General features: G+C 33.3%; 1 protein-coding gene across 2 annotated transcripts in view; it reads left to right on the plus strand.

Moving 5' to 3' along the window:
• The first annotated feature begins 2,477 nt into the window (after positions 1 to 2,477).
• chb (CLIP-associating protein) overlaps positions 2,478 to 18,907 on the plus strand; it is a 40,656-nt gene continuing 24,226 nt past the window's right edge. For both annotated transcript variants that reach the window (XM_088205025.1, XM_088205027.1), the window contains exons 1-3: positions 2,478 to 2,597; positions 2,976 to 3,154; positions 8,702 to 8,896. In XM_088205025.1, the coding sequence (XP_088061151.1) occupies positions 8,705 to 8,896 (192 nt within the window). In that variant the 5' untranslated portion in view covers positions 2,478 to 2,597; positions 2,976 to 3,154; positions 8,702 to 8,704. The remainder of the gene's footprint in view (positions 2,598 to 2,975; positions 3,155 to 8,701; positions 8,897 to 18,907) is intronic.

Below are 18,907 nucleotides of genomic sequence, written 5' to 3' on the forward strand. Positions count from 1 at the left end.
CGCATTATTTCACGGGAAATGTTCGATTAATAAAACGGTTCGTGTGGTTTATTAAAATCTCAAATGCTACAGCCGGATCAGCGTTTTATCTGTCCTCTATCTGGGCTCCTAGCAGTGATGCTCCCCAGCATAATGCGAAATTCAACTATGAGGGGTGACGAAGACTTGTGCACAACGAATCGATACGTGGTAGCTAGCACGACAGATTAATTGTTTAGGTCCAGAGTTCGAACTAGTAAAGGTTCGTCCATATGAGTTGCGGGGTTGCAGCCTCCCAGTATAAAATTAATGTTCCTGTTTCAAATATTTATTTTATATGTTACTTAGACAACTTAGCTTAATCAATTATTTTTGTCTAGTATAATATTTTGGCGGACGGATGGCGACAGGTTGCAATTATACACAGTTTGGGCTGCTGCAGTATTATTTATTGAAATTTTAAGTGACTTACAATTTAATTACATGTTATAACGAGGCGCCGCCGGTCGTTAAACTACCGTCGTGGTCCGCCAAAATATGCTGCCCTCCACTGCCGTCACGTGAGTGTAACCAGAGTGCCGTCTAGTTTTGGCCATAATAACTAAATAAATAGGCCCCGATAATATCTTATAAACGTAGTATATAATTTTATTGTGGATATTTTGTTCAATCTCTAAGCTTTTGTCGTGTCCGAACTTCTTACCGTGTCTGTTTCACCATGTACATGTGGGCAATATTTCATGTGATTAAATGAAATCATAATAAAATGAGTCGGTGAACACAACCATTTCGGAAATTCGTCGAGAATCGAAGCCACTAGAACTCTTTAATCGATAAAATATAAAGCGATTACAATGCAATACTGGAATCATCAACCATTGGCAGAAGGTTGTACAGAATTGAATGCAGCAGTCATTGACCAAATGCTAAATAATTCTAATGTCCACGATATGATAGCTAACAAAAAGTTCTTGCCTCTGATTATTGGAAGGTTGGAGATTTAGTGGCTCTGCGGTTATTGGACTACTCAGTTCATGACTTATAAGTTATAAGACATTTTAGATCATCTTCTGTTTACAACCGGCAGGACTCCAAGCATATGCTTTGTACGAGCAAGCACTTCTCGCGAATAAAAAAGTCGAGCTGTGCGCTTTGATAGATAGGGCTTCGTGGCCACAAAGAAAAACCTACTAGCTACTTTCTCCAATATATAACCGAATGATTAACGACGGCCCTTACTCATTTTTAACGCCTGCCTAGATTTTGGATATTTCCCAACCATTTTGAAAAAGTCATTCAAAATAAAAATATAATATATAATACACCTTTTTATACTAATCTTTAAAAAATGTATATTAGCCTTCAAATACCGGCAATTAAAGAACACTTATTGGTTAATATTTTAAAGTAAAAATTTGTCTAATTATAGGAAGTGTATGATATAAATAACTAATATAATTGTAAAATATTTTTAGTACACGATATTTATAAATTAAAATCATATAAACATCTGCTATGTGTACAGACATAACTTTTTTATATATTAACGTATTCTTGAACATACATATACATATACCTGTATATTTATCATCTATGGTCAGTATTTTCGTTATGTGAAATTTTTATTTGCGCAACAATCACCGAACCATAACGCATGTAAAATATAATACGCCCGGTTTGTCAATGAATGATTTCCAATATATATTAATTTAATAATTAAAACTGCAGCAAAAATTGTACCAAACTAGCATTAAAACAATATTTAAAAAAAACATTAAGTATTAGAATTTAATACAAGACTAATCTACTGAAACTCAGTAAAACAAGTCTTTAATTTCTACAATACACTGGTTTCTTGACTTACGAGTTTATTATGTTCTGTGACGATACTCTCAACTTAAATACTTGTATAGCAAATCAATTTTCCCATTGAAATAAATTTAAATGTCAATAAACCATTTTAATGGAGAAAATTAAAATGGATTAATGGCAATTGAAATAGTTAATTCATTCTACCTAAATTAACGATAAAGATTATTTTAAAGTTACACAATACGTTATTTTATTCGTATGTCGAGACATTGCTCGTACGTTAAGACAATTAAAAAAAAGATTGCTAGTATCTCGAAAAACGAGTTGAGGTTACACTGTATAACGTGTTCCATATTTTGTTAATGAACTCGTGAAGAATTATTTTTTTCTTTAAAAGGGGGAAGGTGACACGTTTTAGTCTCCACACCAGGAGTGGAAACTGTTTTGATCCATATATGTACTGAAAATATATAATTGTGCAATGATAGACGTAAAGGTCTTAAAATACTTTCAAACCGAATTATATTTATTTTTAAATTTATTACAACAATATTTATTATCGAAGGGCTTAATCGATAAGAATGCAAGTATTTTGTTAGAAAGGTAAAAACCGTTGCAGGTGCGCCGTTGCCTATATGTCATGCCACTAGGTTGGCAGCATCGTCGGTCACGTGAGCTGGGCGATTGCGCATGCGTCCGAGCCGGCCCGCACCCCGCACCGCCCCGCCGCCCCGCCCGGAGTCGTCTGCGCGAGGAGGCACCCCGTCGCGAATTTCTCTCGACGCCGCGAAGCCTGCGCCCCCCAGGTGAGCCCCTTCGTCGAAACGCGTCCGGCGGGACGGAGCGAAGGGCCCGGGCGCTTCGCCTCCCCCGACCCGGCGCGACTCGTCACCAGAAACAATGAGATGCCGATTTGACATGTCGCCTACTACAAATTCGATTCAAAATATCAGCTGATTAACTCCTCGAACGGCCTTCGTTTTTCGCTAAATTGTCCTCGAGTGACGTTTCGCCAGCTGCCGTTGCGCAAAGCTCGAATTTAAATTCTCAAATAGTAAATATTACCCTCCAATTATTCCCATACGTTCTATTCGATTCTAATTGAAACATTGTACAAATATTTATTTAGTAAACAATAATATTTATCATCGCGATGTTCGACTGACGCATGTTTTTGCTTTCAGATTCGCGTAACATAACCGCGGGACATCGGTACTAGTTCAAGTGATGTTCAAATTCAATCGTTATTGATTGAACAGTGTTTTTGTGCGTCGATGAAATGAAAGATTCCAGAATAGTTACTTCAACTATAAAACTCATCGCTGATAAGATTCATAATACTGACCGTTGATATATAAGTGTTGTAAGTATATTTCATACTAATTTATTTATAAAGATTTCAACATGCGTAATAGATGATCTACTTTTATATCTTATCTTCTTGATGGTACGCTATATTTCGCTTAAACGTCCAACTTTCCTCTATTATATCTCATCCCTTTTAAAAATATTTTGCCATTTGATGCATCTCTATACATAAACTAGTGTAATTATCATATATTTATTAATTGTAGACCTTGAGGAAAGAATGTGTTAACCCTTTGGTGACAGCGATCTTGACTAAATCTCGTATCTAATTTTTACCATATAGCAATAAAATTAAGGGCTGCGAAATCGTTTAACTCTGAGGAGTATTGCCGTATTAGTATGGTGCTCGATTTTTCACTGTTTTGCCGTATCCTAGATAGTTATATATTTACATATATAACTGAAATAACAAATAAAAAACATTTTAATTATAAAATATATTTTTAAATTTAAATGAATGTAAATAATTCCTATAGAAAATAATGCCAATAAATGAAAGCGTACGAAAAAAATTAATATAACAAAAAATATTTCATATTAATTTTATAAAAAATATTGATAAAAGCCAAAGAATATATAATAAATACTTGAAATAAAATATGAAAATTTAATAATAGAAAAGTGTTAAAATAAATTATTGAAACATACTAAAACTTTTTCTATAATATACTATAAATGCAATCTAAAATAGTAATAAATAAATAACAACATAAATGATTATGGAAAATTACATAAAATTAATTTACTTCCAGGTGTATACTAACAAATGTATATAAATTAATTCACTAACAAGCTACCACTCCGATTTTATAAATTTAAAAATGTTCCACTGAGTGTATTTCCTATTCTTAATCTCATTGTCACATACATATAGCCGTACTTTATTAACGTACTACCAACCACTGATGAGTAGACTATTTTTTGATACTCCTACCAACACTACATTATTATTGATTGGTCAGGGTAATAGTATAGATAATAAAAAATAAATAAAATATAGATTGTTTATAAGTACACATTGCTTATACATTATCAATTAATTAAAACAAAAAATAGTAATAAGGATTATATTCTGTTCAAAATCACTGTCAGTAGACAGCTTGTAATAAAAGCATTTCATTAGTTCACTTTTGCGAAATAAGCCCATAATATGGGGACGTCATTTCAGCTTTTTCCAGGGGGAGCAGGGGCAAAAGTTGGCTACTCAGTGGTCGTTTTTTAAATAATATTTCGATTTCATAAAAATTCAAGGTATTTGCATTTTTTGCCCAAATTCAGTGGAGGGGGGGAGGGGCAAATGCTCCCGCCACCTGCCCTTCCAAATGACATCTCTGAATACACTGCAACTATTTCATCGTTTTAACGATACTCAACTCGTAGAGACGTTTTTCTAAAAATATGCATATTTGAGAATACTGTTTCTTTTGACATTGCATTGCATTGCAATGTATGTATTTTTATCACTGTCTTGCTTTCTAAAAAAACGTTGAAATCATATAAATGATTTTTTACACCCTTATTGTGGTTAGTATAAAATTGTCCATGTGTAACCAATTTTTAACCATTTAAAATTGGAAATATGTGTACAGAATTCTAAAAAGGTGCATATATAAAAATTGTAATTGTTCTTTATAATATAGTTTTTAGATTGATTAAAATAACATTGATTTTTACCATATCAAGTAGTTCTGCATATATAATGTCATATGGTCTATATTTTTAATATCGTGATTTTATATTACATGTATGGCTCTGATAATAAAATGTTTTACTCATCTGTATATTTCCATATTGACATGGATGAAAGGTTTCCTATGAAATTATTTTTACTATATTTTTTTACATTAATAATAAAATAACAATTAAATAGATTCTGATAACTAATATTTTTCAAAATATTGACATACATTATATCAATAATTTATATTTTTATAAAATTGTTTAAAATATAAAAAACAAGTAATGGCAATTATATCGATTGTATATTCGTGTCTTGATTTGCAAGGTGAAGCCATATTTTTTTACTTATGACTTGAAAGAGATAGTGCTCCATTGACTGATTTTTGAATCTAGTAGAGATCAATAGTTTAAAAATGCGATACCTAAGTCATTTCTTCAAATAAGTGCGCAACATCCTCTCCTATTTTTTTAAATCTTTTAAGGCAAAAATGTGTTAAACTATTATATATAGTTATCATGGTCATAATATTAGGCTCTAGATTCGTGCAGTTCTTTTATTATCGAAAATGAGTTCATTATGAACAAACATGCTTTGTTTTATATGTTTTATTTAATATCCTTTATAAAAATATCATCAACTATTTTTAATAAATTATGGTCTTTTAAATGTAAGAAGTTGTTCAAATACTTTTGTCTACCATTGAACATAATTTATTACAGAATGATTCAACTGTAGTTTTAGAATCCTCTACAGTTTATCTGTTTAAAAAATAATGTGTGTATATAAATAATGAAAATACATTAATTAAACAATAAATCTGACAGGTCAATTTGCAAAATATGTCTAAATTTCTTAATTACATTTGTCAGTTAAGATGTTCTTGCCTTGGGTTCTTAAATTGTTGGTGGTAATATAGACTTCTTTTAATCAAGTGTGGGTATAAAATGTAATTATTACACAACTCAATTAATTGTATAGAATGTTGAATTGTTATCAATTAGTTATTAGATTTAGCAATAATAAAAGTTAATATTTACTTATGATATAGTGACCTATAAAGTTATTTGATTCATTTTAGTATTATACTTACAACATTTACCTTCTTCGTATTATACATGAATATAGTGGAACATTTAAAATTATCGCAATAGTAATGTATGGCAATCAATAATTTCGCCATTTTTTTTACCTGTAATTCAAATTGAAATAGTTCTACTTTTTTAACCTTTGAGTTATTCTCGTAAGTAACCCTTGTATAAAATAGAGGTTGTGCAAAATATTCTTTGTTCAGTTACTTTCATCGCGTTTATAAAAACACCGCTTTTGTTTCTTTAACTCGTCCCAAAAATAATCTAATTGGAATTGCTTAAATCATAGTACAGTTATTATTTTTTCTCTTTAAATGTAATTTTTAATCATACAAAATAAATAAAATCGTGCAGTATTTAAAAAAAATATAATTGTACGTTATTCACCTGTGTCTGGCAGGATCATGCTAGTGTGAACACGCTCGTTCAATTACATGAGCCACGGTTTACCGTTTGTAGCTGGTACAATTTAGTCATGTGAAGTATATAGGTACTATACGAGACTAATTCGTCGTAACTAATTGCTTATTAAACAAACGATTACTGGAATTATCGCAGCATTCGCAGCTACTTAGCCTCAAATCAGAGTAGGCATAATTGCGTTTTGTCATATATTCGCGCGTCCATTTTATGTTAATTGGAACGAAGAGTTCCATTTTCAACAGTTGAATATGTTAATACATTAAATTACTCTTGCACAAATTTATGCGTTTCATCATTTCAACTTGATACAACAACAAAAATCCGCAGGTAAAACTGCCTATTTACTCTAATATATCCTATAGCTAAAGATGTCACTAATATTATAGCAAATCGATATTTTATTTATTACTTACATCTCATCATCACCTGTCAATTTTCATATGCACATTTATCAATCCCTAACTTATCGTAAAGGTCTTGCGATTTTTTGTCGCATGCTAATTTTATATTGGTTCAACAGTTTGACGTTTGCTAATTTTATATTGACTAGTACAAAAACAATTGTAAAATATTGCATTCCAAATTTGTTATAATAAATTAATAAAAAAATTAGTATGTGAAAAAAAGTATTTAGACCAATTATCGCTGTATTTAATGCGTTAATCATTTGAGGAGTATCGCCGTACATGTACGGCGGTCGATCTTTCACTGCTATAAATAAAAAACATAATTATATAATATTTTTAAATTTCAATTAATGTAAATGATTTCTATATAAAATAATACATATAAATTAAAGAGTACGAAATTAATTAACATTTTTATTAATTTTATAAAAAAAATATTGAAAGGCTCTATATTGATATAAAAATACACAAAAGTCGAATAATATATAATAAATATGTAAAATAAATAAACAAAATTTAATAAAAAAAAGAGGTAAAATAAATTAAAGCAAAAAACGTTGAGAATCACTGATTTTATCTATAATTTACTGTAAATACAATATAAAATATTAATAAACCATCAGAAACAATCATAGAAAAATACGTAAAGTTAACCCACTCCCAGGTGTATACTAACAAATTATCAAATGTGTATAAATTAATTTACTATAAAAAGGGTTAAAAAGATGAAGTAAGGTAAACGAATGTTTCCAGTACCAGATAAGGAAGTAAACGTTGCTTAAAAAGTTATTATGTATATTTTCCTTATGTATGACTATTTTCGATTAAAAATGTAATGTTGGTATATCAAATCATAGTGTTGATTTTATGAAATGTTGAATACATTTTCTAGTATTTGCAATAATCGTCACCTTCCTTTATTTTAAAAATCTTTAATTAGGGAGAAATTCGTGACAAGAAATATCGGAAATATGAGAAATTTTGAAAAAGTTGCTAAAAAAATATTAGTTAATGTCTGCCAATGTAGTATGTATATTGAAATCTTTAAAATAAAGGTCATCCAATGAACATTTTAGTAAATGTCGGTCTGTTCGAATTGAAACCGGATGAGACATGCACTCCAAAAATCGGCAATCGTAAATTTGCGAATCTTAGCTGCAAAATAAAAGCTGATAAAAGTTACGATTTGTAATATAAGGGTCGGATTGCGGGTCTATTTTGGTGCTAACCGTGCATTAACCGCGTTAATTATTATTTGTTTATATCAGCAGGAGTTACCAAAAAGCATCCTCGGTCCGACTCATAGTGATGATATTGCGAGTACAAAGCAAATAACCTATATGTAGTAGTTCACTTTAGTTTCGTTCGAATACAATAACATATTTTTTTTGTATGTCTGGAAGAGCGATACGATCGAGTAATAAATAACATTTTTGGGAGTTAAAAACTCGCTTTCGGGACATTCTGTGTGTTTCGAAATTGACCCATATATCGCTCGAACACCGCTTTAATCTAATCAAAAGCAATATATTTATGCAAAGGTCGTTTTTTCCCTCCCCCGACAATTTATACGCACCGGTCATTTTCGCCGTTCGCGTGCTAGCGTACTCACCGTTGTTTTTTTTGTTGGTACCGTTTTTCCTAAAGAAAATTGCCGTCGCCGTTCGCCGGTATGAAAAACCGCCAACACCGATTCCGCATATGACACTCGTCTGCATGCCTCTCGTGTCCATTCTAAATATAATCCGTCGCTCGTTGGACTTCCTCGGGGAGCAGCGAGTCCGAGATGGAATCTCGGTCGAGTTGGTTCTAATATACGGGAGGGAGATATGGACTGTTGGGGCAGAGCGCGACGCTCGTCCGTCTGGCCGCCCCGGCTGGTGCCAGGGTACTCCACGCTGTTTTCTTCTGTAGTAAAGAGGGATTGTTGTGTTGGTTCGCAGCGGATGGCGTACACGCGGCCGGCGACGCTGGACGGGTTCGTGCCCCTGCTGGCGCGGCCCGACCTACGCGTCCGCCAGCTCCTCGGCGAAGACCTGCTGGGATACCTCACCAACCCCGCCAACGACCTGTGCTGCGAGGACCTCGGCCTGCTTGTCGACGGCCTCCTCCCATGGATCAACGGTGGAAACTTTAAGGTAAGAACGGATTTTATAACAGTTTTTATATTCCAGGTCGTCCTACCCTCTTGATACTTTATGCAATGGTGCAAATAGTATTCACACCCCTCACTCCTTCCGCAATTTATTTCAAGAAAATGTAAAATAATTATAAAAAAATTAGACCGCGCATTGAGAATTTTTATGACTAGACTCACTTATTATTTTTTAAGAAATCGCGTTCAGCGAAAATTTGAATATTTTTTTATTTGCGAACTACACATTCAAAATAAATAGGACAATCGCACTAGATATTTCAATGAGCTCTTAGTAACATTAAAAACAATGAAATTTGCATTAAGTTTTCTCGCTACGCGGTTTATTTGCGGCCCGCCAGTTCATTTAGAAAATCAATGTTTTTGTAAATATTTGCATCTAGAATACATCATATCAATGTTGTTACAAATTGGTTAGTTTTACTGAACCGTTACTCAAATGTTGAATAATAACCATAAAAATGAAGTTTTCGTTTGCACTCTTGACTGCACATTAAAAATTCTAGTATCAATCATTGTGTGGAAATGATAATAAAGGATGTTACTGAATTTAAAAACGAAAAATGTATGGAATACTTTCATTTTTAGTTGACGTTGCTCATTTATATAATAAATATACAATTATAGGCAAAAATATACGAATATTAGAATTTATTACCAACGTAAAAGCATTAATAACAAAACTTTCACCCGGGGCTACACAATTGAATGAAAATATCGCTTGTTATTTCCCCAAACTCCGTTCATGTTTTTTGGTAGATCACACAAAATACGCAAATACCATTTACAAACTAAAAGGCGAATACGATAATATTGATTAAAGTAAAAAAATCGCATTATTACGTCCCTTTTCGTTTTGAATACTGAAAGTTAGTCCAAGACGATTTAATTTTGAATGGAGTATTTAAAAAAATAACTGATTTATTTTTGCATAGTCTTAAATGAATAAAATCCAAAACTAAAAAACATTTTTCAATTGCTTACTTTTGTGAACAATTATTTTCCTCATTGAAGCTTGAAACAACGTAAATTTTCAACTAATTCTAATTTTAAAACACTATTGTGCTTAGCAGTAACTGAAAACAATTATTTACTTCTAGGTGCAGGGCGTGAGCATTAATGTTAAAAATCGCATTATGAACTGAATTATAAAGATTCTTCTTGTATAAATTATCATTTTATTTATATGTTTTCCGATATTTGTTTATATTCTTGCATATGTATTTAAGGACGGAATAGCGTAGTCCGTAACGTCTCAGACTAGTAACTCTGAGGTTAGGGGTTCGAGTCCCGGCAACAGCAGTCGAAATTTTATTTATAAAAAATGCGCTATTATAAAAAAACCGGCCCCACCTGCAGTGACATCTATTGACTAAAAATTATATTACATAATAATTTATAATCATTATTATAGATGTCACCGATTCCCAGACTTTCAGTCTGGTGGTAAATAAAGTATCTGATGGTACAGATTTAACCCGCATTGGGCTCACGCCTGTCAGGTTACAACGGAAGATTTAATAAAAAAATAGATAAATATACCGTCTGGAAATCCGTCTGCTCGAGGAATTTCGGTCATTAAAAGTTTTTGATAGTTTCCTATCATCGCAATAATTATTACAAACGTTATTAAAACCAAATTAGTAAAGATCCCAAAGCGTTTTTGAAATTCACTAACACTAAACGCGCTGCTCATTCAACGCCGTTTGAAAAACTTCGGATGGTTCACAAAATATTGCTGATGGTTTCGTGCAATATTTCCGTTTTGCTTTCCTTCTTATTGTACTTGAATTTCAGTACTTTGAGAAGTTGAAGACGGGGGCTTTCTTGGACCTGATTTGGTTCTCGATTTCATTTTTAATTCAGGTTGCGAATTCAGTCTCGCTACCCCTCTAAAACATATTTTTTAAGTCGCAGTGTTGTCGGCTCCTGCTAAATTGTTCGAAATAATTATTCATAGATTCGTCTTCAATCACTTTCAGCAAATTTTGTTAGACCAACAGCATTGGTTTCATCCCACCCGTTCCACTGTTACTAACCTTCTGTCTTTCACCAAAACGTTGACAAATTCAAGTAGATGTCGTATATACGGATTTTGAGAAGGCCTTCAACAAGGTTTATCATAGGTTATAATTATATTTAAAACAATTCTAGATTCTCGGTTGCTCGAATTTTTTAATTTGGCTATTCCCGAGTTATTTGAGCATTCGTAGACAGTTTATAACATATGGCGGCTTATTGCCGAAAGAATATTTCACCCCTTCAGGGGTTACGTTTTTTTAAATTATTAACATAAATACGGCAGTTACAAATTCAAGTTTTCTACTTTATACAGATGATTTATATCTGTTTCGAAACAGATGATTTATATCTGTTTCGAACTTATCTCTACAGAATGATTTAGGTTCTATATGGAAATGGGCTTCCGTCAACCGTCCGCCCTTTAGTTTCGGAAAGTGCCACACTGTCATTTTCTCGATCCCGCTCTCCATCAAATTATTCGTATGATCATAGTTGAAACATATTAGCTAAAAAAAAATTCTTGGAGCAAATATTGCATACGTAGTTACTTGGGTTATTATTAAAAAAAAAATTTCGGACCTCGGTTGCTCGGATGATTTAACTCGGTTTTTCTCGAGTTTTTCTTTATTAATGACATACATACGGCATTTAAAATTTCAAGTTTTCTTTTGTATGCAGATGATTTAAACTTATTTTAATGCATTTGATCTGTTGCGAACTTCTATATACATAGTGATTTAGGTATTCTGTGGGGATAGGCTTTCTTTAACCTCCTGCCCTTTAGTGTCGGAAAGTGCCATACTGTGTCATTTTCTCGACCTCGTTCGCCATCAGATTATTCCTACGATCTCGGTGGGAACATTTTGTCAAGAAAAATTTTCACTGAAGATCTCGGAATTACTTTTGAGAGCAAGTGGAGCTTCTCTCTACACGTAAACGACATCTGCGATAAATCTTCCAAGATGCTCGGCTTTGTAATGAGAAACGCATTTCACTTTGACGATTCGTCAATTATTCGTGTCTTCTATGACAGTTAAGTTCAGGGCCGGCCCGAGAATATTAAGAGACCTGGGCTCTAAAAATAAGATCATTCGGAAAATTTTTGTTTGAGGAGGACAACTTCCCGAGAGAGCTAAAAAAATTCACCATGGAAATTTTTATCCTTAGAGGGAACATATTGTCACGAGAGCTATAAAAAAAAGTTGTCACGGAAATTTTTGTTCAAAAACTTCCGACACCGTGTTAAATATAATCAAATGGCGCGCTCATTCGGAGTAAATTACGCCCCCTTCGGAGTAATTGGCGCTCCTTTCGGGGCTAGCACCCGTACAGCCCGCCCCTCGGGCCGGCCCTGCTTAACTTAAGGGATTTATAATTTGGAATCGCCGAATTACCAAATACTTCCTTTTAATCGAAAATATTTAGAAAAGGCTCTTGAAATACTATATATTTGGTTATTATCCGTTTTTGTATCCTAGCCCCTTTATTTTAGAAGCGTTGAAATTAATCGCAGAAAGTTGTATGTCGTTAAGCATTTCTTCAAACTACTCAAGGGTGCTGTCTAAATCAAACTATTCTCGAGGAATTCCAGTTTTGGGTTTCAAAACGTCTTCGAGAATTACGATTGCGTCCTCTTTTGATGGCCGTTGGGGCTAGGACGTCCGCACTTGCCGATTCGCCTATGGCTCCTAATACGCTGTCATTACACTTTGATCTATTCAATGTCAGCTACAAGGAGCTGGTCCGGTTTGTATCATTTAATTTTAGAATTTTATGATTTTTATATGTATTGTTTATTTTTTACAATTATGACGCATTGGGGTAACCTGGTCTTAGTTTAATTAAAATAAATAAATACAGTTGTTAAAACACTAAAAATAATTTACTGAAATTGCGTTTAAGTGGCCAAAAAGATTTAACACCCCTGGTGTAATATATTATGAGTCTTCTTCTTCTTAAATAAATCACAAATATAATTTGAAGATTCTCTGGTAAATTTATAATTTTTGGGGAAGCAAAATGTGGTCTATTTAACTACATATAAGTGACCAGAAACGTCACTCGCATACCGCTACATTGTTTTACAATTATTTAAACGTAAAAAGTAATTATTTTAACGTATTTTGTAACAGTATAAAATATTAATATTTTATACAGTTATAAAATATGTTTTTTAGTCGAACAACACCGGTTACGTTTATAGTACATATGTTACTAAAATTTGTAGGTAAAAGTACGTGTCAAGATGATCTTCTTAAATCACTCTTCAATTAATTGATTACTCGTCTGCCTATATTGGTTTAAATACAGTATATTTTTTGAGAATAGCTCTAAAATGAACCAATTAGTTTGATCTGCCTTTGCAAATTCTTTAGTTTAATTTTACTTAATCTGAACAGCTGGTTAAGATCTTACGTCACTTAACATACCTACTGCTAATTTCGAATTTAAAATCACCAGTCTGTTTCCTAACGCACACGAATACATTTATTTTTGTTGAAAAAGTGAGCTATTCTGCAAAGCTATGATCTTCGCGTATTAAAGATGTAGAGGGTTGACACAAAAGCGACAAATGTCACTAGATTTATTCCGACTGCTTCAACTTCAGGCGTTCGATCTAGCCCTCTTTGTCTTGCTTTGCTTGGAATTAATCACAGGCGAGTCCAGGGGGTAGATGGGGGACGACTGCCTTCTGCCGCCCCCTCTATTCCACGCCCTGAACCGACATTTGTAAGTAGATTGCTAGTAAACTGGACTGAATAATAGGCTAGACAGGGCATCGAGGGGTTGGATGTTCTGATACTTTTGACGTACCCAAAGAGCCTATTTTCGTGCTTTCGAAACTCATTTTTTTGCTCTGCGTGAGGTTAATTTATTTCCGTTCCGAATCTTTTTACAATTGCGAGAGTGAGGAAGTACTGCGAGAATAGCTTTGTAATTGTAGTATTTTTATACAAGTTGATTTATTATTATTTATAAAGAAACTGCTTGAAAAACATTGTATTATCTCAAAAGTATCAACGCCTTCTTGGCTGGTGTTCTTAATAAAACACACCAACGCCAGATTGCATACGATTCTGATGTTCTCGTTCTTTAGTCCGTTCGTTGATCCATCTCTACGTAACAGAATTATCTAATGGCTTCAGAACAGCATCATTGCAAATTATTGGGAACTTTCTCCAAATCCATATCGAGTCGCGGAAGCGATAATCATAACTGGCGTGACGCATATGAAAGTAAACGCAATTTTATGGTGTCACCGATGCCATGTATGCGCATTAGATAAATCGTCACTTGGACTCGAGGAGGGTGCTGTGAAAAATGATGCGGTTTTGGATCGAGTCTTTTATGCATTCGCTCGAATCGCCTCGTTGGCGTGATCGATGGTGCGAAACCGATCCTGTTATAATCTCGCATCTAGTCTCGAGGCGCTGGGTATACTTGCACTGCATCTAAATTCTCATTAAAATATCATAATCGGATCTTACCACGTTGAAGAAATTTTAAGCACATGTTCGAGCGAAACATGTCAAGTCGCGTGTAGTGGGCGTTGAAGGTGAATATTCATCGCTGCAACGAAGGTTGTCCAATGTCGGGCGTCTGAGTTGGGTTTCGATTTTACAAGGAAAGGGTCAAGCATGGTCGGCAATTGTTAGATATCTATGGATCTGACGCAGTAATACAGCTTCTAATGCGAAAGCGTTAGATCTAGGCGATCGATCGTATCCGTTTCTCGCACTATGGCAAGACTGGAAGCCGTACATGGCAGCACCGTTGGATATCTTCGTCATCTGCGCATTGTTCTGCGGGTCCTGACTTTTCCCATGTCTTTTTTTCTTTTTATTTTGCGGATTTGGCACAACATCGGAAGTGTGTTGACGATCGCTGTCGGTTGTGTCAGCTCATGCGGATATTGAGATGGAAGCGGATGAGGTAATTGCAGATGGTTGCCCGTCTGTGGAAGACAATCGCCTTGGCCTCTCGATTGTTCGTTCGTCACTGGTTCGCTTGTTATGTGGTCGTTTTAACATAATAATCCAGCGACTATTTACTTTTTGATCATGTAAGTTAGTTTCTAAGAAATTGAAATCGATTGCAGGATAATCAGGAACTATTTTTATTCTCTCTCAGCCTTGGACTGGTCTGCAATAGCCTTTCATCATATACAGTATTGGGTCATTTTAAAAACCGTAAAACCTGGCAGACCATATTTAGGTTCTCTGTACATAACTGGTTAAAATAATTCTAATACACATTTTATTATTATTTACTACTCACACTTCCACATGGGATTAAGTATACAGGCGGCCCTCGACTTTCGCACATAATTGGTTCCTGAAAATGTGTGCGAATGTTGAATGTACGAAAGTCGAGGGAAGTAAAAAAAAATTGAAATTGTGTGTATTTTAGAATATATTTATTTTTCAAGTAAATATAATATGTTTAAGAGGCGTTTAAGAGACACGTTAAAGTGGGGTTTGCGGGTGTTTCCTTTGAAAAGTTATCAAGAGTTATTTGTTTTCCACTTATCTTTTTCTATTCTTCATATAGTATTTTATAACATGCTATGTTTTTATTGATCACCCTACGCACTTGAGATATGCGTTCTCCATTGGGATCACAATCTTCCATAATATTTAAAAATTTGTCAAGGTGCGTGAAGGCTTCATTAATATTTTTCATTGTAAAGAGTTTTCCAAAATAAACCTGTCTCATCTACATTAAATATTTGGCTAGAGAAATATTCTCCATCTTCAATAATTTTGGATAAATACGAAATAAATTCTTTTGCAGCATCTTTATCCGCATCAGCCGATTCTCCAGTAAATTTAATATTATGAAAAGAATACCTCATTTTAATATTGTAAAATCAACCGTTACTTGCTTGAAAAACCGTGTTAAAAACTTTTTTTAATCTATCCTTCCAATCTTTGTGCAAACTAAGAGCTTTTGCTTGAATAATTGAAATACTCATAGGGACATCTTTTTGATGTTAGTCATCGATCCACGATGACAAAGATTTTCCATTTCATCCATGTTTTTTTGGAAACATATCTTTAAAGATTGCGGAAATATATCTTTATTTTCCACAATTTTGAACGTATTTCTTAATTATATTTTTATTTTGCAAAATTGAACATATCGTAGACATGTTTGTATCATACGAGCGTCCGATTGAAGCAAAAGATTCACCGCTATCAGAACGTCTAATAATTTCCATCTTTGTCTTGAATCGTGTGAAGTTTATGAGTCCTTGATTTATTTTTGTTCGTATCAACACAAGTTTTTCCGTTTCTCACTTGTGTTTATATTTTATTTATTTAAAAAAATTAAATTTAAAAAAATTGTTTTATTTTTAAAAATGTGCGAAATAGCGAATTGTGCGAAAGTCGAACGTCCGAAAGTTGAGGGCCGCCTGTATCTGAAACATATTATTAACTCTTGTTTCTTTTCAATTTCGATACTATGATTATTTACGCATATCAAATTGGGATTTACAGATGTGTTGGGCAATCTTCTTTGATGAAACATATCTCATGCTAGTTAATTTACGCGTTCCTCGCACATGAACACGATTCCTACCACTGTTGCTGCGGCTGTGCAACCTCAGATTATAAAGCTTACACCATCGTGTTTGATTAGATGATTATCTCGCCGATAAAAATAATGAACTTGAAAAAATGATCATAAAAAATGACGAAAAGATAAAATAAATGATTAATGTTTTATTAAACAAGGGTTAGTTTGTGTGTCTGGATGTCACAAAATTGTGACCTCAATTGCGCAAAAATTATTTGATGTATGTTATTTTATATATTATATAGGTATAATGATTCGTACAAATTGAGCAACTGCTTCTTAAATTTTTTAATCTTGTTAAGTGTAATTAGATAATATACTGTATATTTTTTTTATCTTCAGTTTACCCAGAATCTATTTGTTCGTAATTTATCAGCTCAAACTAGGCTTAGACGAATTGCGATTGTAGGATAGTCAGGAAATCCACGCCTACTGCAATAATTAAATTATTTACAATGAAGATCAATTAAACTTATCGAACTATGAATCATCGAGGTCATTTTCTTCAATTTTGAAACGCTCGAGAAAATTTTGTTAATTTACTGAAACTTCTTGCATACGTCTCGCGGTAATAACAGTTTTAACGGAGCGTTCTATTTGTTTTCCAGCATAATGCCGTCGTTTTAGTATTCGTGCAAAAAGCAAATGCCAACATTAAGGCCTATTTATCAAAGATAAACCTACGTAATAAGAGTACATATTTAGAATTCCGAGCCAGACCCGTGTGACGTAAAAGTTTTATCGTCACATTTTCAAAAGTAGCTGTTCTGCTACACTTTCAAAGTTTTGTATTTTTAATTGTAAAGGTAATTAAACGCACTTATTGATTTTTTTTTGTCGAAAGTAACTAGAGTAGTTTTATTAAAAGTTGGTAGTTCAGAAGAAACGCTAGTCGATGTTAGTGTTTTTCGTTAACGTATTTTGCTCTCATGAACTCGTCTGATCGAGAATGATTATTGACTGCTACGGCTGTAGTAGTTTTATTATTAAAATATCATTATTGTATTCCAGATGGGCGACCGGATCTCCTTTCGCCCAAATCCAATGAAGCGTACGAAATTATACACGTCATAAAAATATTGACGGCTACAATTTCGGATACGCGTGCGGAAACCCAGCGTGAATATCTTATGCGTTGCTAATAAATATTGTAGTGTGTTCGGTTGTTTTAACATTTTCGTGGGCGTTGGTGTTAATAAGGAAGTTTGATTTATGAAATCATTGTGTTCTAATAATTTTATAGGTCTTATCGCGATGGAACGACTGGTCATAATCATGATAATGAACTGGAATCGCGTGTCACACTTTTTTTCTGACAATAATTAAGAATCGTGTGTGTACTCTTGTAATAACCTAACAGCTGTTGACAAACTTTAACGTAAAATAATTTAATTAGCATTTTAGCAAGGTCGCAATAACGATGTAATGGCTTTTTTGAGAAGCGATGTGTGCCACTTATTAATCGATAAAAAAATCAAGATATGTTCTATTAAAATAGTTTAGGCTTATGTATTATCAATCGTGTTTCTATCATGTTATCTGAATATGTATCAAACCACAATACAATGTTAGTGTTTTAAAAAAAAATAAGAGAAAATATATTAATACAAGGTCCATTGCACAATTACAGTACTTTTGTAAATTTATTTTTAAAAATATACTACAGTGGATTTAGGTTTCCGAAACGGTGAACTCCTACGCTAACCGACCCTAATTTATTGCAATGTATAGCAATCTGATGTCGCATATACATTAGTAAAAGTATTTCATTTTTGTAAACTAAATGTTTTATACATAAGAAATAAAATAAACACCTACAATACACAAATAAATTAAAATAAACGATAAAACAGTAAAATATGGTGATTAATTAAAAAAAAAACTTTGAAATTCCTTATTAAATTCAGTGAAATAATTATGTTGCACCCTTTTTAGCCTCTAATTCTGCTAAAATATGGAATTAATTAACGATTTAACAAGTTCGTAGTTTAATTCGTCGCAGCATACTCTTGATCACTTCTATGAGTTCTTATTGAGTTGTGCAATCGATTTTTTATTAATATGACCCAAAGCTTTTCTATCAATCAGTTTAATTGAGAACTATTCTAGGGCCAGTCTAAGATTCTTTCACATTTTTCATTATATTCAATCTAAAATTGTAAGAAAATACTATTTTCTGCACTCGATGACTGGGTGTACAGACATCCATAAAGATACAGTCTAAATCTAAGACCACGTCCTTTTCCATCGAAGGGAAAAAACAGTTTTGTAATCCAATGCTTTCACTGTTCTATCGGTATAGTGGAGGACCTTCCATTCCGGAATATAAAAAGCACCCCTAGATCATTTGACTCTTATTCTAAAATATAGTATAAATTATATTTATTTTCAA

This window comes from Plectrocnemia conspersa, unplaced genomic scaffold (assembly GCF_051122295.1).
Source record: "Plectrocnemia conspersa isolate PC_06_02 unplaced genomic scaffold, ASM5112229v1 ptg000002l, whole genome shotgun sequence".
Lineage (NCBI taxonomy): Eukaryota > Metazoa > Arthropoda > Insecta > Trichoptera > Polycentropodidae > Plectrocnemia > Plectrocnemia conspersa.